Source organism: Cervus canadensis, chromosome 22, assembly GCF_019320065.1.
Source record: "Cervus canadensis isolate Bull #8, Minnesota chromosome 22, ASM1932006v1, whole genome shotgun sequence".
Classification (NCBI taxonomy): Eukaryota; Metazoa; Chordata; class Mammalia; order Artiodactyla; family Cervidae; genus Cervus; species Cervus canadensis.
The window spans coordinates 22763696-22785949 of record NC_057407.1 but is presented as its reverse complement, the minus strand read 5'-3'; the positions used below and the strand labels follow the sequence as shown (position 1 = coordinate 22785949).

Genomic DNA, 22254 nt, shown 5'->3' with positions numbered 1-22254 from the left:
CTTCAAGACTCAAAGCACAAGCCACCGAATTCCCTAGGGTTTCTTTTTCCCTCATATGTCCCACGCTAGGTGCCACTCACCCAAAATACCAAGGGCACGAACACTATGAGCCCCAACAAAAGCTTACCCTCTCTATCTACAAAGGGAAAGGGGAAAGACAACCTAGCAGGACAGAAAATATTTAGAAAATAACTATTATTCTGCAGCCGGGCACCATTACAGCTATGCCCCACTTACACCCACACCAACAGAGATCAAGTGATGAGCTTAGACTCCCTTCCTCTCCAGGCTGTAATGAGGGTCCCCAACCCCCACATCAGGGGATGTCAGAGGACGCTGAAGAGTAGGCCAGGACCTTGATCCTCCACAGGCTGTAATAACTCCTCTTACCTGCCGTGGTGGTGGTGGAGACAGTGTAGGAACCCTGGGCTTGTACCTCACCTGGTAGTACTGAGGCACCCTCCCCATGCCTACTAAGAGGATTTGTTGCCAGCAGATCTGCTTTGAAAAAAAGTTAAAGGAAGCTCTCTAAACATCATGTATTTTGTATTTGACGTTTTTATTTTATTTATTGTGTGTTTCCCTACTAGAATGTGTGCTGTTAGGAGGGCAGGGCTCTTTGTTAGGTCTTTCCACTCTTGTGTCTTCATTACTTTCAGTAGTGTCAGACTAACAGAAGGGCTCAGTAAATATTTGGGGAATGAATTGCAAGTTAATTTTTCTGTGCGTATTGCACTGTGCTTAGTTATAAAGGTAAGGTAATGACATTTCTATTCCATATTATTATGAAGATTATCTTGAGTATATACACAGCTTTCCTAAGATATATAAAGAACTCCTACAATGCAAAAAACAAAAAAAAAAGAGAGAGAGAAAGACAACAACCACCCGACTTAAAATTAAGCAAAGAACTAGAATAAATACTTCTAAGAAAATATGCAAATGCCCAATAGACTCATGAAAAGGCATTTAACATCACATACTTAGGGAAATGCAAACTGAAACCACAATGAGATAAACTTCATTAAAATGACTACTATCAAAAAAAGTGGGGAGGGAGGAGAAAAGAAAGTATTGGTTGTGGAGAGTAGAAACGCTTGTGCACTGTTGGTAAAAATGTAAAATGGTGCAGCTGTCGTGAAAAACAGTATGGTATTTCCTCAGAAAGAGTTTGGTGGCTTCTCAAAGAATTGAACATGGAATTACCATATGCCCCAGCAATTTCCCTCCTGGTTATAAATCCCTAAACAGTTGAAAATGAGGATTCAGGCATGTATTTGTACACCATATTCAAAGCAAAATTATTCACAACAGCCAAAAGGGAGAAGCATCCACTTGTGGGTGGATGGGTAAATGAAAGGTGGTATATACTTACAGTGAGGAAAAGGGGAAGAGGGCAGTTATTGCTCAAGGGGTAGAGTTTCATGTTGCAAGATGAAAAGAGATGGAGATGGATGGAGATGGGTGGTGGTGATGGTTGCATAAGAATGTAAATACACTTAATGCCACTAAACTGTACGTTGTAAATGATTAACATGGTGAATTTTCTGTTAGTTTTTTTACCATAATTTTATAAAATAAAAGCATGCCTCCATAGATAACTAAGGAGAACCTACTGGATGGCACAGGGAACTCTACTCAGTGCTCTGTGGTGACTAAATGGGAAGGAAAGCCAAAAAAGAGGGGATATATGTATACACAGCTAATTCACTTTGCTGTATATCAAAAACTAGCACAAAATTTTAGAGCAGCTATACTGCAGTAACATTTTTTAAAGAAATAAGTGAGATAGATTAAACTTTAAAATAAATAAAAATGTACCTTGCACCATATCAACAACATAGTAAAGACTCATTAAATGATAGAGTACAGAGATAGAATATAAAATTTATAGCAGAACCACCTTGTGTTTCTTGTCTATAATTATGGCTGACAAAAGAAGATCTGGCTATAGAAGTAGGTCTCTCAGTTTTTTTGTACCAGCTTGGCAAATTCAGCCAAGGAAAAGGAGGGTGTCAAAGGCTGCAATGATTTTTCCATCTCAAAGTTAGACTGCTATTGCCTGGCCACATAACACACTGTCTCAGCAGGAAAGAAAGTTAAGTTGCTGGTCTCCTTTTACTGCAGAAAAAAGAACAGAGCTAGCTATAGAATAACAGAATTGGATTAGGCCTTGAAAAAAAATCAATACCTGTTATCCCAGTGCCCGGGGCCTAACTCTGTAGTTTATTTAACAGAGTTTGTGACAACAAAATTGAAGAAGAACTCAGTAAACTAAATTATTCCCATCAAGTTCCTATTGAAAAGGAAAGGAGCATCTTTACTAACAGAATTGATGACACATTTAGTTGGAGGAGTAAGTTCTTAAGAATGAGAGTATTTTGCCTAGTGGGAGAAGTGACAATGCTCGAAGATAAGAGCTGAGCACTTATCACCGCCCCACGAGCACTCAATGTCAATGTTCCCTTAGCTGGGGGACCGCAATGGTGTGTGAGTAAAGAGCACCATCAGTGCCTTTCTCGATAGTGGCTGCAAACAGAGGTGATCCAAGTCTCCTGAACTTCGTCTTTCTCGAATAACTCATTTACCAAACATTTTAATGAACTTTACTAAAGTAGAATTTTGTTTATGTATACACCCAGGTGACTCCCTCCCAGATCAAGATATTAAACATTTTCATTATCCCTGAAAATCCCCTCAAGCTATTTCACAATCACTGTCCCTTTCAGAGGGTAGCCACTATTTTATTTGTTAAATAAAAATTATCTATTTTTAAATTTTTATATTTTTGTATAATTTTTAAAGGCCACTTTCCATTTATAGTTATTATGAAATATTGGCTATATTCCCCCTGTTGTACAGTACATCATTGAGCCTGTCTTACTGCCAGTAGTTTGTGCCTACCACTCCCCCATGCATATATTTTAACTTCTATCACCATAGATTTGTTTTTCGTGTTCTTGAGCCTCATACAAATGGAATCCTACAGCATATATGTTCTTTTTGTGTCTGGCTTCTTTATTCAGTATGTGGTTCTTATGCCTATTTGTAGTTTGTTCTCTTTTTATTAATGAGTAGTATTCCAAAGAAGAAAACCCAGTAGCCAGTAAGCACTCAGTATTATTAGTCATCAAGGAAATGCAAATTGGAAATTGCAAAAGAAATAAATTTTTAAAAGATTGACTATGCCAGGTGTTGTTGAGGATGTAGAAAAACCAAAACTCTAATACATGATGGTGGAAGTGTAAAATGAAACAATTTCTTTGGAAAAGTATTGGGTAGTTTCTAAGAAAATTAAACATAATCTACCCTATGACTAGGAATTCCACTCATATACCTGGAGGAATGAGTGTGTATGTGCACAAAAATACTGTTATAAAAATGTTTATGGCAGCTTTATTCATAATGGTTTAAGACTGAAAACAACCCAGATACTCATCAGTTGGACAAATTGTGGTATACAATGATGAATCATTTTTAAGGGCCTAATATGTGCAAAACACACTCTGTCTTTTTCATTTCTTCTTTCAGTGGGCCTGACACCCTCTCCTTGGGGATTTCATTTGATTCTCAGGTTCCTGACAATGAAGCAAGAAAGGAGCAGGGGACACTGTGGACCGCCCAGTACCAGATACCTGCCAGCTTTCCCCAGCAGACATCACATTCCAGATTCTGGGTCACACAGTCATCAAGAGGTGTCCAATTTCATAAACATTTCCTGAACATGATACTAGACCCTGAGAGGTAGATACGAAGATAATTAAGACATAGTCCCTGTCCAGGGAAGAGTGGTGGGGAGCATGAGTCTTGGGGAATCAGAAAAACGTGTGCTTGAACCCAGTTCTTATTAGCTGTGTGCTCTCAGCAAGCCCTGATCTCCTCATCCATGTAAGGCATCGCACAATACAAGCCATAATCTGCTAAAGAGCGTTCTAAGAGATGCATGGGAAGTGCATAGTACCATGTCTGGCACTTACAAGGTTTTAAATCAATGTTATTTATTACTATTATTGTTCTATTGTACTATTACTACATTTGTTCACAATTTAGTAAGGAGGAAAGACATCAACTAATTACAAAGACCATTAGGGACATTTGAAAAGAGGTGAACTGAGCTTTGGGGATACAGAGAGAAAGAAGCTAATATGTGCTAGAAAATTCTGGTAAGATGTCTTACAGGATTTATAGAGAGTTGGGTGTCAGCTCAGGAAACAAGATCTGCAGCTCTAACATTAATGATGAAATAATACAGTGAGAGGCAACATGATGTAATAAAAAGAGCATCAAGATTGAAACCCTCCTGCCTTAAGTTTGAATCTAGGCTCATCCATTTATTAACCAGAGGATTTTGGACAAGTCATTTAACCCCTCTAAGCTTCAATTCTGTCACTTATAAACGATGACAATTCCTATTTCTAATGGTTATTGAGGATAAAAAATATATTTATCACACACTTAGGGCAATACCAGTTACTCACTACACAAATTTTAACAGTCACGTTAACTGAGTGAGAAATTAAAGTCCCGCACACTGCTCTTCTTGGAGTGAGGCTTTGGGTTCTTCTCAAAACAGCAACGGCAATGACCACCCTGGGACATTTGCTTATTGTCATGACTTTTACAGTGGTTATGAGACTCAGGGACTCTAGCAGCCCGTTCAGCCAGGAAAATGCACACCTGCATAAAAAATGTGCGTGATCCAAGAGGTTCTGAAACTCCACAGAATGTAATCCCTGGAGTTGCTGAACTTCCAGAGTCCCCAGTGAAGAAATGAGCCCCTGAAAAGATCATAAACTGAACCATCCAAGGCAATGTCTTAGAACCTGACTTCTATGACTCCCTATTTAATTGGGGCTCAATAAGCAGCAGGAGAATGGAACAAAGTGTGAGAGCAAACCTGATTTAAAAAAAAAAAAAAACTCTCCTGTGATTACATTTTTTCTCACTCAGGCAGTTTACCAAACAGCACCATTTATAAAGTACTAATCTTCTGCTGACTCAGCCGCTGAGCCCCGCGGCCACAGCCATCAGGCAGGTGGTCTGGTGCGCTACTCTTTAAGTCCGCATGGAGTCGTTTGTCAAACTCCTGCTTACCAGCCACACTTTTCCTTTCCTCGAGCTGTACCTACTTCAGCACACCCAAATGGCATCCTTGTATGTCAAAGGTTCGACTGGCCAAGGGATGTTTTTTAAATGTTTTTTTCCTCCAGATGCTTTGACATTATGTGCAAATAGCCTAAATGCTCCATGATATTTTGAGATTCTAGTCAAGGAAAGATGATATCTTATCACCTGAACTGTCTGTAGATACTACTACGTTTTGTTTTGTTTTGAGAATCCTAAGTTTGATTCAGTCCTGAGGAGGAAGTTATCAATAAGCCTGGTTCCCAGTATTTTGCCTCGATCAGCACCATTGTCATGGTCATCGTCATCTTGCTTCTTGCCCATTCGTTTGCCCTTCCCTCCTATTCCAGTCTCTGCCCTTCTCTCTGCTCCCAGGAGGCTGATTCCTCAGACTCCACCTCCCAGGCTTCCTTCCTGCTGGTTTCCTGATTGGTTTGGTCACTGGGAGACAGAGGCTGGAGATGAGAGAGTGGAGTCGGGGTGGGGGGATATTTCTTCCCCATTCTCTTCCTGGTTTGCAGCCCGGGCTGCCTCCCTTCAACCAAGCATTCTGTCCAACGGCCCCTGCTCCAGGAATCCAGCTCTGCCTGTGCTCCATCATCCTGTGTTCCTCTCTTTGCCCCTGTAAGATAAGGGTGGTAAGCCTCCCATTGTTTCTAGTCTCTGGGTGCCTTGATACCCATGTTTATCTTCCTAACCAAGTCATCCCTTCATGGGTGTCTCTGGTCCTGCCAGAACCCTGATGACACATCATCTCCATGTCATCATCTCTGTGACTATTATTTATGGATGGTTCCTCATGTATCAGACACTGCTCTATTCAGAAGGCAAGTTATTATTTTACAAATGAGAAGATAGACTTAGCCATCTGAAAGATCTTATCCCAGGTAACACAGCTAGTAAGTGGCAGAGTCGGAATTCAAACTGTTCTAGAATCTCTTTTTAAACCACTGCCAACAGTTCTCCAACACAGTCCACGTCAGAATCCTCTGGCGTGTTTGCTACAAATCCAGATTCTCAGAAACCTTCTCAGAGCTCTCTGCTGAGGAAGCCAGCTGTCTGTTTTAATGTGGGCAGTGAAGCTGGCATGGGGTCATCACCCAAACCAAGGGAGCTAATTGCGTAGGTTAATGGACAACCAGTGGAGCAGGCTGGCATTAAAACTCTGACCAGCATGGGCAACAGTCATCAGGGAGGCCAATCAAGCTCTCTCTCCCTCTGCTTTAAATGAAAAATGCTAAGGAAATTAGTCAAGAGGTAGAGGAAGGAGAGAGAAAGAAAACCATAAAGAGAAACAGGCAGTGAGTGAGTGGCATGGCCATATGCTGGAGCAGTGACTGGTGATGCAGTAATGACAGTAATGACTATTCTTAGCCTCTTTTGAGATCTAACTCCTCTCACCCATCAACTCACCAGTGATCTCAATAATTGCTGGTCGTGTCTTCCCTGACCCAGACTCATTTGACTGAGCTGACATCCCCCAGCTTTTACAGAAGGAGCTCTAAGCTAACACAAGTGAAATAGCCTCCCTACTGAGCCTCCTGAATTAACTCTGTTCGTTTCTCTAAACCATTATGAACAATGAAGCCAGAATGATGTGTCCAAAATGTAAATCTAAGTTTATCAGCCTCTTTACTTAAAGCTCACAAAGGGTTTCCTAGTCTCTTGACATAAGGTGAAAATTCCCTACCGTGATCTGTCAGTTGCTGTGTAATCTAGCAACCATGCCTTCTCCTCATCCTTACCTGGAGCCTCTCTCCCCGTCAGCTTCTTTGGTACAGCCACTGTGGCATTTGTTCAGTCCTTCCTGATCACCACCATCATTCCTGTCAATGGGTTTAGCACCAGCTCCCCTGTCTGTCTATAGCATGGGTCCCCTGCCCTTTCACCTACTTCACTCCTACTTGTGCTGTGCTTAGTCGCTTAGTCGCTCGGTCGTGTCTGACTCTTTGCTACCCCATGGACTGTAGCCTGCCAGGCTCCTCTGTCTATGGGGATTCTCCAGGCCACAATACTCGAGTGGGTTACCATGTCCTCCTCACTCCTACTTAGTAGCATCAACCATCAACTCCCTAGGGCTGCCTCCCTGACTTCCCTGACTGATGCCAATCTCATAGAATCCCGGATACACAGTATTGTCATACGTGTGACTTCTTGTGTGTTACCTGGTTAATATCAGTCTTTCCCACTAAGATCCCTGAAATCAAGATCCATGTCTGAATTTTCTCACTATTGGGTCCCCAGTACCTTGCAGGGTGACTGGCCCACTGCAAGCACTCAAATATTTGTTGACTGCATGCATGGTTTAATGTCTGCCTACAAATAAACAATAGAATACAGCTCTTCTACAGGAGCCACTGTTTAGTTGTCATGGAGTGAATGACACTGGTAACAGTGGGCAAGCAACTGTTGCTTAGGAAGGGCCAACACACAACAGGAGACCAGAGTATGTGTGGCTGTGTGCACAGTACTCAGGACCAAGCACTCCACTTGGAAGGGGAGCCCAATCCTCCTGCAGCCCCAACATCTACCTTAGCACCTAAGAACATGCCCAAAAGGTCAGTTGACTCTCCTTTATTGAGTTTCACTTAGGCTTGCAGGTATATTTCCAAAGAGTTACGTCCATGACCTGGCAGCCAAGATTGTGCAAGCGTGGTGCTTCTTACCCACTTCAATACATCTGTAAATTGAGTTGGAAAATTAAAGAGAACAAATTTGCAGCGTTGATTGCAAACTGAAAAGGTGATAAAATTAACACAAATGTCTTTGACTGCCTCTTGAAAAACATTCGTAAATCAAAATTGGTAGTGATTTTGCTGTATGACATATTGTTTCAAGTATCCATGAGAGAAGGAAATGATTTTAGATCATTCGAATGTGTGGAATTATGGCTAATAAATGAAAAAATATCTTCCTTATGTAATTCTCTTTAGGGAACCTACTTAGTTGAAAAAAAAATGTTGAACACTTAATAGGTGCCAGGTATTCCACAGGGCCAAGGGTAGAAGATATGGAGAATCTGCAGAACTCTTGTTTTCAAGGGCCTCACAGACTTATGGAGGAGATCGTGGCAAAATAATAATAACACAAGCTGTATTGCAAGTGTATGTTGTACAAAGTGTACATAGGATGAAGGTCACATTATCCTATGAAGAGAATAATGATGGTGCAGAGTTTTTAGAAAATCAAGAGTGGAAAATCTTGGAGGATCTTCTCTGGTGCTCCAGTTGAGACTTTGCCTTTCAATGCAGGGGGTGCCAGTTCGACCCGTGGCCAGGGGGCTAAGGTCCCACAAGTCTTGTGGCCCAAAAAACCAAAACATAAAATAGAAATGATATTATAACCAATTCAGTAAAGACTTTGAAAATTGTCCGCAGTAAAATAAATTATAAAAAAAGAAGAGTATCTCGTAGAGAAGACCATAAAAATTCCACGATATCAGAGTCCAGCTTCCTAACTTTATAAGTCAGAAACTTGAGGGCCCAAGGGTCACAGTCTCTTGACTACTTAGTGTCAAATTCCTTTCAAGCCCTTAAGTTTTACAGAAAAGAAGTTATATTTTTTTCTTTTTCATGTGAAAGTTCAGAGTAGGGATTCAAAGTCTGTGGCAGTTTTACTCCATGCCACCATCTAGGGCCCCAGGCTGATGTAGCTTCAAGATGAGGCTTCCAAGGCGCTCCTGATAATTTCTGGATTAATTGGCTAGAAACAGGAAAGGGCACAGAAAAGCCTGAATAGAAGGTGGTCAGTTCTCTTTTTCCAGTAGAGGGCATTTGCTCACATGCTCACAAGACTACACAAAAGACTAGGCTACGTAGGCCAGCCATTGCCAAGTATTTCTTAACCATGTGACAGGAGAGAAAGGATTTTGAAAGACAAGCAGGTGCTTTGTCAGAACACTCAGTGCAAATTTACTGAAAATAATCTTTAAATCAGTGTATTACCTTACTTTTGATGCTGATATCAATACCCGAACTCCCTGAATCATTATGTTTCTTTCGTTTTGTTGGCAGCATTTCAATATCCAAACAGCTGGCTTCAATAAAAGGTAAGGCCTGGGGTGATGGAGATGTATGCGTTGCTTCTCTACCAGAAGAGCATGCCAAGAGTTAAAACTAATAGGGCAGTGATATAAGAAAACTTATAGATAAATCATAAAACATTTATAATGTCCTTTTTAAACATTTGGGAACTGAGATCCAGTGACAGGAATTAACTCACCCAAATTTAAAGGCTGAGCTATAATAGGTGCATGAATCCTTGACTCCTAATTCAGTGTTCATCCCACGTGGCCAGATGGCTCTCCATAGGTGGCATCCGCAGTGTATCCAGAGCAAGACCATCAGCATCTGATGCATGAATGTTCAGTGGTACTCAGGACGAAGTCAATCCCCAACTGCCTCTGTTGATTGAGCAAAATATAGTGTGCCAAACTCCTGAGGTGTAAACATTTGCCTTTATAATTTCACTTTATAGGTAAACTATCTTTAGAGGGAACAATATTGTCATGGAAATAACAATGAAAGAAAAGATGCTCTCATATACTTGGATCATTATCTTATTCCAGAACATGTGGCTTGTTTACAGAATAACAAAGTACAGCTGGATTCCACTATATTGTAGTTATTTTCCCTCTTAGATGGCTGGTCTCTTTCTCCAAAGGAGACACTTAATATTTTTATTTAAATAAGTCTTCATCTTGACAAAAATATTATTTTTATATCATTGTAGCACAAGTTATCCATGATTTCTGTTTCACAACTTCAGGCACTTTTTGATAATTGTCAGTGACAAAATATCATGTCCATGACATGATGAATATGCATGACATTTCTCACATAACAATCCTCTCTGGGAGGTTAAGGGGGGATTGTAATTCTATCATCCATACTGCCCTCCAACACACACTCACACACACATATACACACACATCATTCCTATTATCAGACTCCTTACAGTAGACCATTGGGTCACATTTATTCTCATGCCTTAAGAAAACACAGGATAAATAGGGCTCATCTTGCCAGAATTTGTTTTATTCATTGGTAATTTTAAGTTTTATTTGGTGAAATCAGACAGGACTAGATCATGGAATAGAAGTCAGTACCAATCCACATTTTCTTTTCCTGCTACTTATGCCCTTGACCTTTTGTGGAAGGTAGGTGGAATGACGGTTGAACACGTATTTCCCTCTAGCATCCAAAGTAGATTTAGAGTCAAAAATTTGAGAAGTACTGGAGTATTGGGAAAACTATTGATCTGGCAAGAAAAGAGCAGAGATCAGTTTTTAGTTCTGCCATATACAACTGATGCAAACTTGAATAAACCACTTTTCTCCTGTAGATCTTCTTCATTTGCAAAATAAGTAATAGTAGGAGTTCTAAACTAAGGTCATTCTGATCCCTTACAGAAATGAGAGTTGTGTTTCTACTACACTAAAATATTAGGAACTCACTAAATGAAATATTTCATGTTTAGGGTTCCACGTTCCAGAATAGCTGAGGTGAAAGAGGCAGGGATGGTTCTCAAGTTCAAGTCAGTTCAGTCCAGCACACATATGCTAACGCCTACAACATGCTAGGGCCTGGGAATGAATGCAAAGATAAATAAGATGCAATGACTGCCCTCAGGGAACTTATATTCTAAAGCTGCACTGGGCAATATGATACCCACTAGCCACCTGGATATGGAACACTTGAAATGCAATTAGTTTGAATAGAAATGTGCTGTAAGTGTAAAATACATATCAGATGTAAGAGACTTAGTAGGGGAAAAAAGTGTAACATCTGAATACTTTGTTCATGTTGATCACAGGCTGATGTTATATTTTGACATACTGGGTTAACTAATATATTTTAAAAATAATTTTATCTGTTTTATTGTAATGTTTCTATGTAGCTACTTAGAAAAATTTTAATTATAATTGGGGCTTGTATTATATTTCTTTTGGACAGCACCGATGTAGAAGGAAATTGAGACAGATAAACAGAGTGTTTTAATGTGAGGGTTCAGACAAGTTTATGTTTAGGGAAGTAGAGCACAAAGGAGGGGCATGTAGCCCAGTTCCAGGGTTTGAGAATACACTGCCGGAAAAACAACGTCTAGAGGCTGTATGCATCATGGTGAGGGGCCAGACTGCCTGTGTGACCTGCAGCAAGCTACTTAATCTCTCTGTGCTTCAGTTTCCTCATGCATAAAGCAGAGATGATACTGGGACCACCTGAGCGGACGGACAGAGGTAAAGATTAAATGAGTCGAATCATATATGTCCCATAAAGGAGTGGCTGGCATACAGAGCATGGAATCCACTCATTCATTACTACTGTCCCTAAGAACTCAAACCCCAGGATTGTTCTCTTAATATTGCTTACTGCTCTCTCCCCAGAACTAGGACAGAACCGGGCAATAAGAACTTGTTGGGAAGATAAGGTTATAAGAAACTACAGACAGATTAGTATCATTAAAGGGTAAAAGTGAGATAGAAACTAACAGGAGAGATGGACATGAAGTGCCTGGTTTAACGCCCTCTCCACCACCTCCATTCCAAAGGCAAGAGCTGATAAAAGATTACAAAAAACAAACATTGAGCCTTTGCATTTTCAATAGCACTTCACCCTTCACAATATGCTTTCACATATTCGCTCACAACTCCATGAGGCAGACAGGACAGGAATTAGGAGGCAACACGCTGAGTTTTACTAAGGAAAGAACTCTACCATAAAAACAGGGAACCAGAAAGCCTTGCAAAGTATCACCAGTATCGGTAGGATAACCGGAGCTCCTTGTTATCTTTTATTTTTAATGTTTTTCTTGTTCTGTTTTTACTACGAGCATATGTTATTTTACAGTTAGGGGGAAATCCATGCTGTGTTTAAAAAAATGGAGGAGAAGGGAAAGAAGTGGGCTAGTCCAGATGGAGTCTCCCTCTGAAATACAGGCAGAACTGAACTTCATCAGCGGATTGGGAAGTGTCTGGTTTCCACAGCCTCTGTGGCGATGCTCTTAGAAGGACTTATTCCAAACTGGCAGATCTTTCTGTGGCCTTTGAAGGCAGACAGACTTTGAAATCTTCCCCTGCCACTCCTGAGCAGTGTGACCTTAAGATTCTTAATCTCTCCATGTGTCAGTGTCCAATATGCAAAAGTGAGACACAAATAGCACCTACCTTTCTGGCTTTACAGAGCATTAAATAAGATTATGTTAGAAAGGCATCTGGCACGTAGTAAACAAGAAAAGTGCCCGTCATTATTTTCAAGCTCACTCACAGCTTGGAAATTCACACTCCCTGCCAGAAGGGCACATTCAGGAGAGGAAGAGGTTATTGTGTCCCCTGAGAAGTCTCAGACCCAGTAGAACAGCTCATATTAAAGCCCTCTCTAGTTATTACGAGTTATTAATAAAAACCTCAACTGGCAAAAATTACAGAAGGGCTATTACCTCTTAAGGAATTCAGATGTTTCCTCTAAACAATTTGTTTGTTAAAAACAAGACTATTTATACACAGAGTTTATTTTTTAGCCACTTAAATTCAAGATTACCATAGTATAGCTCCCCACCCACTCAAACACATACATCTCTACTGAGGAAAGGCAGACATGAGCTACAAGAAATATGCCATCTCCTTTGTGTTTTGATGAGCAGGAAAATCTTGGGTAACTGAGGACAATCTGAGTTTTAAAAATGGGTTTCAAGATGTGGCAGAAGTGAAGGGAAGAACCGAATAAGGTAGGAGGAGAACAAGCTCCACATAGAACCCAAAGACACAGAGAACTTTCTGAGGCTAGATGAAGGGCCAGCCACTGGATGAGCAGACAGAAGCCATGGGTCAGAATGAGACTGAGGATCAGAAGCCAAAGAGGAAATCAAGGCAAAAGAAGCTGAGGATACAGATTCCACAGACATTTATTGAATAAATATTTGTGATGCACTTCCTGTATGCTAGGCACTTCTCTAAGTGCTGGAGATTCCACAGGTAAGACATCCCTGTCTTCATGAGGCTTATGTCTTCAACGTGAAATCAGATTCAACTGTCACTTATTAGCATGTCCTCAGCAAGATCAGATCCTGTCTTCATCTATAAAATGGTATAATGAATGGAAGGACACACTGTGTTCATGGGTTGGAAGCGTCAACCTCATGAAGACATCAGTTCTCCCCAAGTTGCTCTCTAACTTCAATGAAATGCCACAAAATTCAGGTTTTTTTGAAAACAGATAAGCTTATTCTAAACTTTATGTGGAAAAGAGAAAACCCTAAAATAGCCAAAATAATTTTGGAAAAGAAGACAGTGGGAGGAATCTTCAGTGTCAAGGCTTACAAGATAGCTACAGGAATCAAAATAGTATGAGGCTGACAGAGGAATAAATACATAGTTCAGTGAAACAGAATAAGGGACCTAGAAATTGACTCACGCTAATATGCTCAACTGATTTTTGACCAAAGTGCAAAAATAATTCAACAAAGTAAGGATAGAGTTTTTAAGAGTTGGTACTGAAACAATTGGTCATCCACAGCTTACAAAAAATACACCGCTACCCAAGTCTCATATCTTACACACAAATTAATTGAACATGGATCATGGATTTAAATGTAGAACACAAAATTATAAGATGTTTAATTATACCTAGGGCAAATCTTTCAGGAGAGGAAAAATTGATAAATTTGTCTTGATAAAAATAAAAAATCTTCTCCTTCACAAAAGACTCCATTGAAGAGTAAAAACACAATATAAAGACAGGGAGAAAATATTTGCATATCACATATCCTAAAAAAGACTTGTATCTTGAAAACTAAAACTCTCAAACCTCAAAAATAGTTTTTAATTCAGTTAGAAGGTGAGCAAAATCCATGAACATATCTGAACAGATAAATGTTTCACTGAGGAAGATATACAGATGGCAAATAAACACATGAAAAGACGTTCAGCATCATTAGCCATTAGGAAATACAATTTAAAACCACAGTGAGATGTCACTATGCATATATAAGCATGGCTAAAATAATAGTGACCACCCTGATTGCTGGCAAAGATAAAGGACAGCTGGATCCCTCATACATTGCTATGTGTGTGCTTAGTCACTCAGTTTTGTCTGACTCTTTGTGACCACATGGACTATATATAGACCACCAGACTCCTCTGTCCATGAGGATTCTCCAGGGTATCTTCCCAACCCAGGGATCAAGCCCAGGCCTCCCACATTGCAGGTGGATTCTTTACCATCTGAGCCACCAGGGAAGCCCATGGACCTGTAAAATGGTATAGCCACTATGGAAAACAGTTTCAGTTCAGTTCAGTCGCTCAGTCGTGTCCGGCTCTTTGCGACCCCATGAATTGCAGCACGCAAAGCCTCCCTGTCCATCACCAACTCCCGGAGTTTACCCAAACTCATGTCCATCGAGTCAGTGATGCCATCCAGCCATCTCATCCTCTGTCGCCCCCTTCTCCTCCTGCCCCTAATCCCTCCCAGCATCAGGGTCTTTTCCAATGAGTCAACTCTTCGCATGAGGTGGCCAAATTACTGGAGTTCAGCTTCAGCATGAGTCCTTCCAATGAACACCCAGGACTGATCTCCTTTAGGATGGACTGGTTGGATCTCCATGCAGTCCAAGGGACTCTCAAGAGTCTTCTCCAACACCACAGTTCAAAAACATCAATTCTTTGGCGCTATGGTTTCTTAAAAACAAGAAGTGTGCCTATCATATAACCCAGCAATTGTATTCTTGGGCATTTTTTCCAAGGAAATAGAAATCGTGTCTATATAGTAACTTGCATACAAATGTTCCTACAAGTTTTATTTATAATAGCCAAAAACTGTAAACATCCAAGATATTCTGCAGTGGAGGCCAATACCTATATTAGCGTGTTTGGCAGATGTTTATGGACAGAAATTATAGCTTCACCATTTGGTCTGAGTTCTGTTCAGAGATACAGTAAAAATTGAGAAGGTCCACACACTCTTTCCCTTCACCCATTCCTCTTAACTATTGTCCTTCCGTTTGACTTTAATTGGGGGAAAAAAAAAAAACTAAAATTTTCAATACCTTCTCTTTAACCATTGAAGAAAATCCTGATTCCTTTCCATCACCTAGGAGTTCAGCATGGCCTAGCCCCTACCCACTTTTCTAATCAAATACTTTAAGCTTCTAGACTTCGGTCACAACTGTCCTTTCAGCTCCTCTAGTGCCATACTCCTGACCTGAGCCTTCACATGTGGGGCTTCCTGAGCCTGGAACTCTGAACACCACCCTTATCTCAGGCTGATCCATTCCACCCTTTACTGACAGGTCCTTCCTCTCATATTGGTCTTAGCTTAAATAATAATCTACCTAGAGATGCCTCAAGACCACCTGTATATATCAGTATTTTTTCTCCCAGACCCACTCTGTAATTTTCTGTTTTTTTCTGTCTTTATACCTTCTTTGCCTTATATATCATCTGTTGTAAATGTGCATCATATATGTGTATATAGAGAAACAATTATCTATATATATATATATATATATAAAACAAACCCATATGTGTGCATCCATATCCTCTTGATTACTGTTTCTTATCCCACTAGATTATGAGATCAATGAGGGCAGAGGCCACTTCTGATTGTGTCTGAGCAGCTCAGGAATTACCAGGAACACAGTAAGTGCTCCATACAGAAGTCAGTGTTCAGACTGGTCATTTTTCTTTGAATCTACAATTGTTGCACATTACCTGGGCAAAAAGCTATTGGATTTTGTTTTTCTCTTTTTTTCTTCCTGTTCATTCATTCAACAGCATTTATTGGCACCTGCAGAGAAGACTATTGAGAGTCCCTCGAACTCTAACGAGATCAAACCAGTCAATCCTAAAGAAAATCAGTCGTGAATATTAATTGGAACTGCTGCTGAAGCTGAAACTCCAATTCTTTGGCCACATGATTCGAAGAACTGACTTATTTGAAAAGACCCTGGTGCTGGGAAAGATTGAGGGCAGGAGGAGAAGGGAACGACAGAGGATGAGGAGGTTGGATGGCATCACCGACTTGATGGACACGAGTTTGAGTAAACTCCGGCAGTTGGTGATGGACAGGGAGCCCTGGTGTGCTGCAGTCCATGGGGCTGCAGAGTCAGACATGCCTGAGCAACTGAACTGAACTGAACTGATGCTGTAGCTGAAGCTCCAATACTTTGGCCACCTGATGCGAAGAGCTGACCCATTGGAAAAGACGATGCTAGGAAAGATTGAAGGCAGGAGGAGGAGGGGGCAACAGAGGATGAGATTGTTGGATGGCATCACCAATGCAATGGAATCTGAGTAAACTCTGAGAGATAGTGAAGGACAGGAATGCCTGGCATGCTGCAGTCCATGGGATTACAAAGAGTCGAACGTGACTTAGCGACTGAACAACTACTACATAGCTGGCATTTTTGCTGGTCACTGGGAGTATAGCGATTAAAAAAAATATGATCTGTGGCCTCATGGAGCTTGCATTTCAGTTTGAGAGAAAGATGATCAAACATGCAATAAATATAAGGTGGGAGAAGTTCTATAATAGAGGATGCACAAGGGCTGAGGGAACAGAGAGGCTGAGAGTTTTCTTCACTGAACCTTATGTAGCTCTCCGGTGTCACTGTGTGTTCCCCACTGGAAAGGACTGAGTTAGCACCACACTTTAAACCAGAGAAACCAGCTGGGAAGATCACTGTGACTGAGGCCGTGATTCAAAGAGATCCCTTATCTATTGTGATATCAGAGAACTTGTTCTGGATATCATTCTCCTTTACCACACTGGCCTGTGTGATGCTCTGACACAGAATATAAACTCCACAAGAGAAGGACTTTGTCTTACTCAATGAAGTGTCTTAATGCCAGGGACTGAAGCCAAGCACATAGTAGATGCTCTGTAAATATTTGTTGACTAACTAAATGAAATTACACGTCAGAAAATCAAGGCTTAGAGAGCTCAGGTGTTTTCCCAAGGTCATATGGCAAGCAGGGGCTAAATCTCATCCTGATTCTACTAACTTTATTTGCTACTGAAGGGACTTTTGTTCTCCATTGTGTAAAGGTCCAGGATCAAACACTGGATGCATTCCACCCTCAGGTGGCAAAAAGCCAAAGGTCAGGATCACATTGACACACAGCTTCCAGCGCTGTTCCCCAGGTTCCCCTGGAAGGAGGAGCCTGATGGTTGGGAGGGTCATTTCTAACCTAGGCTACACGGTTGTACATTTCTTCTGTCACAGCTCTACGCAAGGGCTCAGATCTGGAAAAAGCCATCGCCACCGCCGCTCTGGTTTTCAGAAACTCTTCTGACCCTGATGGTAGACTTGGAAAAGCTACTGCCAAAAATCTGCTACAAACCCAGTTTAAGAGTTTCACAGAGGTAAGACAATTAACAGGCACCAAGAAATGTGAGCCACACCATGACAGCTTGCATGAAAGAGTAAAACAGAGGGACCATTTTGGGCTTGGTGGTCAAAAAAGAGCGCCTGGAAAATAAAGGTATAGCTGTGATCTGAAAAATGAGATTAAGAGTGATCTAGGGGTGAGGGCTGGCGGGGAGTGATGGCATTCCAAGTAGGGAATCTGATGTAAAGCATGTCAGAGACATCTGAGGTCCAGTATTAGTGAGAAGCAGGAGGGAAGTCAGAGCAGTGAGGGAGGAAGCCAGGCAGGTGGTGAGAAGTTGTGTCTTACAAAGGCATAGCCTGTGGGCATGAGGAAGCCAGGGATGGTTTCTTAATTCCTGAGAAAGAAATCACACCAGCTGCAGTAGGAGGTGAGACTCCATGAGGGTGGGGAGTGAGGCAAAGAAGAGAGGAACTGTGGGGAAGGAATCCAAACACAAGAAGATGTTGGTTTGGACTAAGGTGGCACGTATAAGGGGCCTTTGGAAGGTGGAGTGAACAGGATCTGCTGTGAGGGTTGAACGGGGGTGGGAGGGGGTGGGGGAGGGGAGCCAATAATGATATGTCAGTTCTGACTGGGAAGAAATGGGTGGTGGATCCATTTTCAGGGAAGAGAAAGACTGGAGAAGAATCAGATTGGAGGCGGTCTGGGAGGTGGGGGCAGGTGATGAGTTCTGTCAGCTTGGGTCAAGCTTAAAGTGTCCTTGAAACTTTAAAGTTGATAAACTCAGACAGCAATAGGATGTGTGAGCAGAATGGTCAGAATAGAGATCTGTATTAAGTGAGTGACCAGAGGGAGGGACCTAAATCATCTAGAGGCATCTTTCTCAAACCTCAGTCACTTGATACTCTCTTCAGTACTTTTTTTAAAAGTACTTATTTTTATTTGGCTGCACCAAGTCTTAGTAGCAGCATGTGGAATCTAGTTTCCCAACCAGAGATTGAACCCAGGCCCTCTGCATTGTGAGTGTGGAGTCTTAGCCACTGGACCACCAGGAAAGTCCCCTATCTTCAATGTTTTTCCTGTATCTGCCTATAGCCTGTATTAAAATTTACTTAGAACTTTTTAAGTTAACACTCTACTTAAAATTATTTTATAAAGACATTTGATCACTCTTCTAAATGCAAATTCAGTGAGTGGAAGTGGAAGATAGTAAAAAACATAGATGACTGTACATTCTTATCTAATATTTATTCTCACATCAGCTAAAATCACGTTACATTCTATCAGCAGTACGAGTTCAAACTTCAGAAAATAGTAGCCTTGGGACAACAGGTAAGAAGAAAAGAGGGCCTCATGCTGAACCTAAACCACCAACATTTAATGGTAGGCAGAGAGAGAAAAAACCTAAAAGGAAACAGTCTCTCAGGTTCTTTGTGTATTCTGAAATACATAAAAGAGAAGTTCCTTTAAAATATAAATATGTATATTATATTTTAGCGTACTATAGTTACATAAGGTGCCATCGACTGGGAAGTCTGGGTCAAAGGTACAGCTTCCTAGGATTATTTCCAAAGAGTATGTGTGAAGTGTTTTTTGGTTGGTTTTTTTTTTTTATTCCACAAATAAGTGATTTTTTAAAAAGCCTGTTTCATAGAAACAGTGAACAGAATGGTGGTTGCCAGGAGCTGGGGGAAAGGGGTGATTTAGGTCAAAGGGTACACATTTCCAGCTATAAGAAGAATAATTTCTGAAGCTCTAATTGACAGTGTGATAACTCTAGTTAGTAATAAGGTACTGCATACTTCAGAGTCTCTGAGAGTAAGTCTTAAGCATTGTCACCACACACATACACACACGTTAATTCTGTGCAAGGAGATGGATCTGTTAATTATCTTGATCTTGGTAATCATTCCGCAATGCATATGTATCAAATCATCACATTGTACACTTTAAATATATATGGTTATATTTGTCATTGTTCCACAATAAAGTAGAAAAAGAGCTTGTGCATGTGTGTGTGTGTGAAAGGGAGACGGAGACTCCCGTGTGAGACACAGAAAAATGACTGAAAAGAAATGTTAATAATAGTTAGCTATCTTTAGGTAATAGGGTAAAAGGTTAGCTATCTTTAGGTAATAGGGTAAAGGGTTATTTTTACATTCTTCTGGGTTTTTTTCCCCTGTATGTCCAATATTAAACACATATTGTTTTTGCAATAAATTTTTTTTAAAAAGCTATTTTCTTTCAGCCAGAAACATCAGATAAGATTTGACAAGAGATCCAAAGTTCTGGGGAATCTTTACAGAGAGGGTGGGAGAGCAAACTGTATATCATCAGTTTGCATCAGAGGCCAAAAAAAAATGACAAATCTCAGAGAGAAAAAGAACACTGCATGTACTAAGCAAGTCCTCAGTGAGCTTTTGACAAGTGTGAGAATGAGGACCTAGTGGATGAATCTCATCCTAATGTGATCCACTATCCCTCTGAGAGCATCAGAGGAAAAGAATTAAAACCAAAGTCTCCAGGAAAGACATCTCAGCCTCGTGCCCCTCAGTGCAAACTAAACCCAGGAAAGGCAACCGATTCCAGGCTCTCTAGCAGCAGACTCAGCCAGATCACAGGGCATTCCCACCCTCTCCTCCAGAAGAGAGTAAAGACATATTTCAGGGGCTTGGGGGGAATGCTCATCCCTACCCCCCTCAGTCTCAGCGGTCCCACTGAGCGGTCCCACTGCCAGACACGCAGCGTCATGGCAGAATGCTGTCTTGGCCCAACTTCCCTGCTCTGCCCCGTGAGAGTGCCAAAAGCAGGTGCAGTGTAAGAGTCTCCGTAACCAACTGGGCCTCCTCCTAAATCCTCACACAGGGTTCTCTGGGAAACTGAGCTGGACCTTTTGGCTGAGTCCAGGGTCTGAAAGGAACATGTCCTTCCTCATAAGCCTAAACATAATTTGGGGGATCTTATTTCTCCCCCTATAGTCAGTCAGAGATACTAAAACTGAGCACCTAAATGCACTGCTAAGAAGATACAAAAGCAAGATGGCAGGTCAGGCCCCAAAAAGACCGGACCTCCATCAGCTCCGTGCTCTTAAAATGCACAGCAAGAAGAGAGGATCTCCAGCCGTCTCTGACCTGGGGGTAAACAGTGTGCTTCACGCTAGTCAAGGGCTGCTGGCTCTGAGAGAGGCAGACTTAGGCCCTTTCACCTTCACTGGTAGGTGTCGCCTCTTGAGGAGCAGCCTAGAAAACATGAAAGGTCTTCAGCCTGTGAGAGGAATGTATCATCACTCCTGAAGTGCCTTAGTCATTGCTGCAATGAGCTTTTTTACAGCCAGCACATGGGTGAGGGTTTGGGGTTAAACTAAATGCAGTGAATCAAATGACCTTAATGTTTTTTTATGCCACTTGGGAAGATATTTCACAAGCTGTTCTTGGAACTGAAAAGTTTTTCCATTTATGTGCTTTTCACAGGTTTTCCTTCAATCTGTTTCTGAGGTTTGATGAACTTTGGTTTGATTTATGATCAAGCTAAGCGCTGAACAATCTTTCAAAGCACATACTTTCTTTTAGCATATTTTACTTCATTTTTCTGGATAATCAAACTCAGTAGATCACATAGTGGATACCTCCAATGACAAAGGGATTGTAATTTGAAAATTAGAAAGCATAACAGTAACTGTATTTGTAGAGAGGTAGTATAGCTTAGTGGTTGAGTGAGGACTCCAGAATCAGGTAGCCAATGCAATGAATCCTGGTTCCACGCTCATAGCTGTCTGTGATGATGTGGTGTTATTTGCTCAGTCATGTCCGACTCTTCATGACCCCGTGGACTCTAGCCTGCCAGGCTGTTCTGTCCATGAATTTCTCTGGGCAAGAATACTGTAGTGGATAGCCATTCACTTCTCCAGGGGATCTTCCTGACACAGGGATAGAACACAGGGATCTCCTGCATTGCAGGCAGATTCTATTACCATCTGAGCAACCAGGGAAGTTTGGGGCAAATTACTTTATTCTCACTGAGTCTCTGGCCTTGCATTGTAGGGTGGGAAAATAATACATATTCAATAAGGTCACTGTTAGCACTCAGATAACCCATGAAAAGATTTAACACAGTGCTTGACTAGTAGTGCTGGTAGCAACATGGCATATTGTTAATAACATGTTTACTGTTGCTTATTATCTATTAAACCAAGGCAGCACAATGAATTAGGCTTTTTACTTTTCATTCTTACAGGGACAAGAAACCAAAGCAAGGTACAAAGACCTCCTTTCTGAACTTGACGAACACACAGAGAATAAGCTGGATTTTGAGGATTTCATGGTCTTACTGTTAAGCATCAGTATAATGTCAGATTTGCTCCAAAATATATGGAGTGTAAAAATTACACAATAATCAGCTTTAAATATATAGTTAGGCAAATTAATGGCAAAAGACAATGTTAAATGATTTAAAAGTTTTTCATTTTATTTTTGATCAATTGAAGGTACTGATCATGCACCTGGGGTTGCCTAGGGTGAGTCTGATTTCTAATATTCAGACCCACTGTCACTACAGAAATCAGTGCTCACTCTTCAGGAATGTTTAAATAATATGATATAATCTCTGATGCTTTATAATATAATAGGTTTGATACCACCAAATATTGCATTGCTTTTGCTGTGTCAGTATGTCTTAGAGCACTTCCCTTATAATCACTGAGCCCCTCACTCATTCATTCATCAAACAGTGTGTATTGCACTTCTACTTGATGGTATCGCTAAGGACAAAGTAATGAACCAATCTCTGCCCTCAGACATGCCTGC

The 22254-nt window shown here is 41.0% G+C and overlaps 1 protein-coding gene across 1 annotated transcript; it reads left to right on the top strand.

Annotated features, from left to right (window-relative positions):
* Positions 1-7555: 7555 nt before the first annotated feature.
* Positions 7556-21879, top strand: SNTN (sentan, cilia apical structure protein). The gene is made up of 4 exons (XM_043442973.1): positions 7556-7682; positions 9138-9172; positions 17344-17483; positions 21686-21879. Exons 1-4 carry the CDS (start codon positions 7573-7575, stop codon positions 21842-21844), a joined length of 444 nt encoding a protein of 147 aa, XP_043298908.1. The 5' UTR covers positions 7556-7572; the 3' UTR covers positions 21845-21879.
* The last annotated feature ends 375 nt before the right edge of the window (positions 21880-22254 follow it).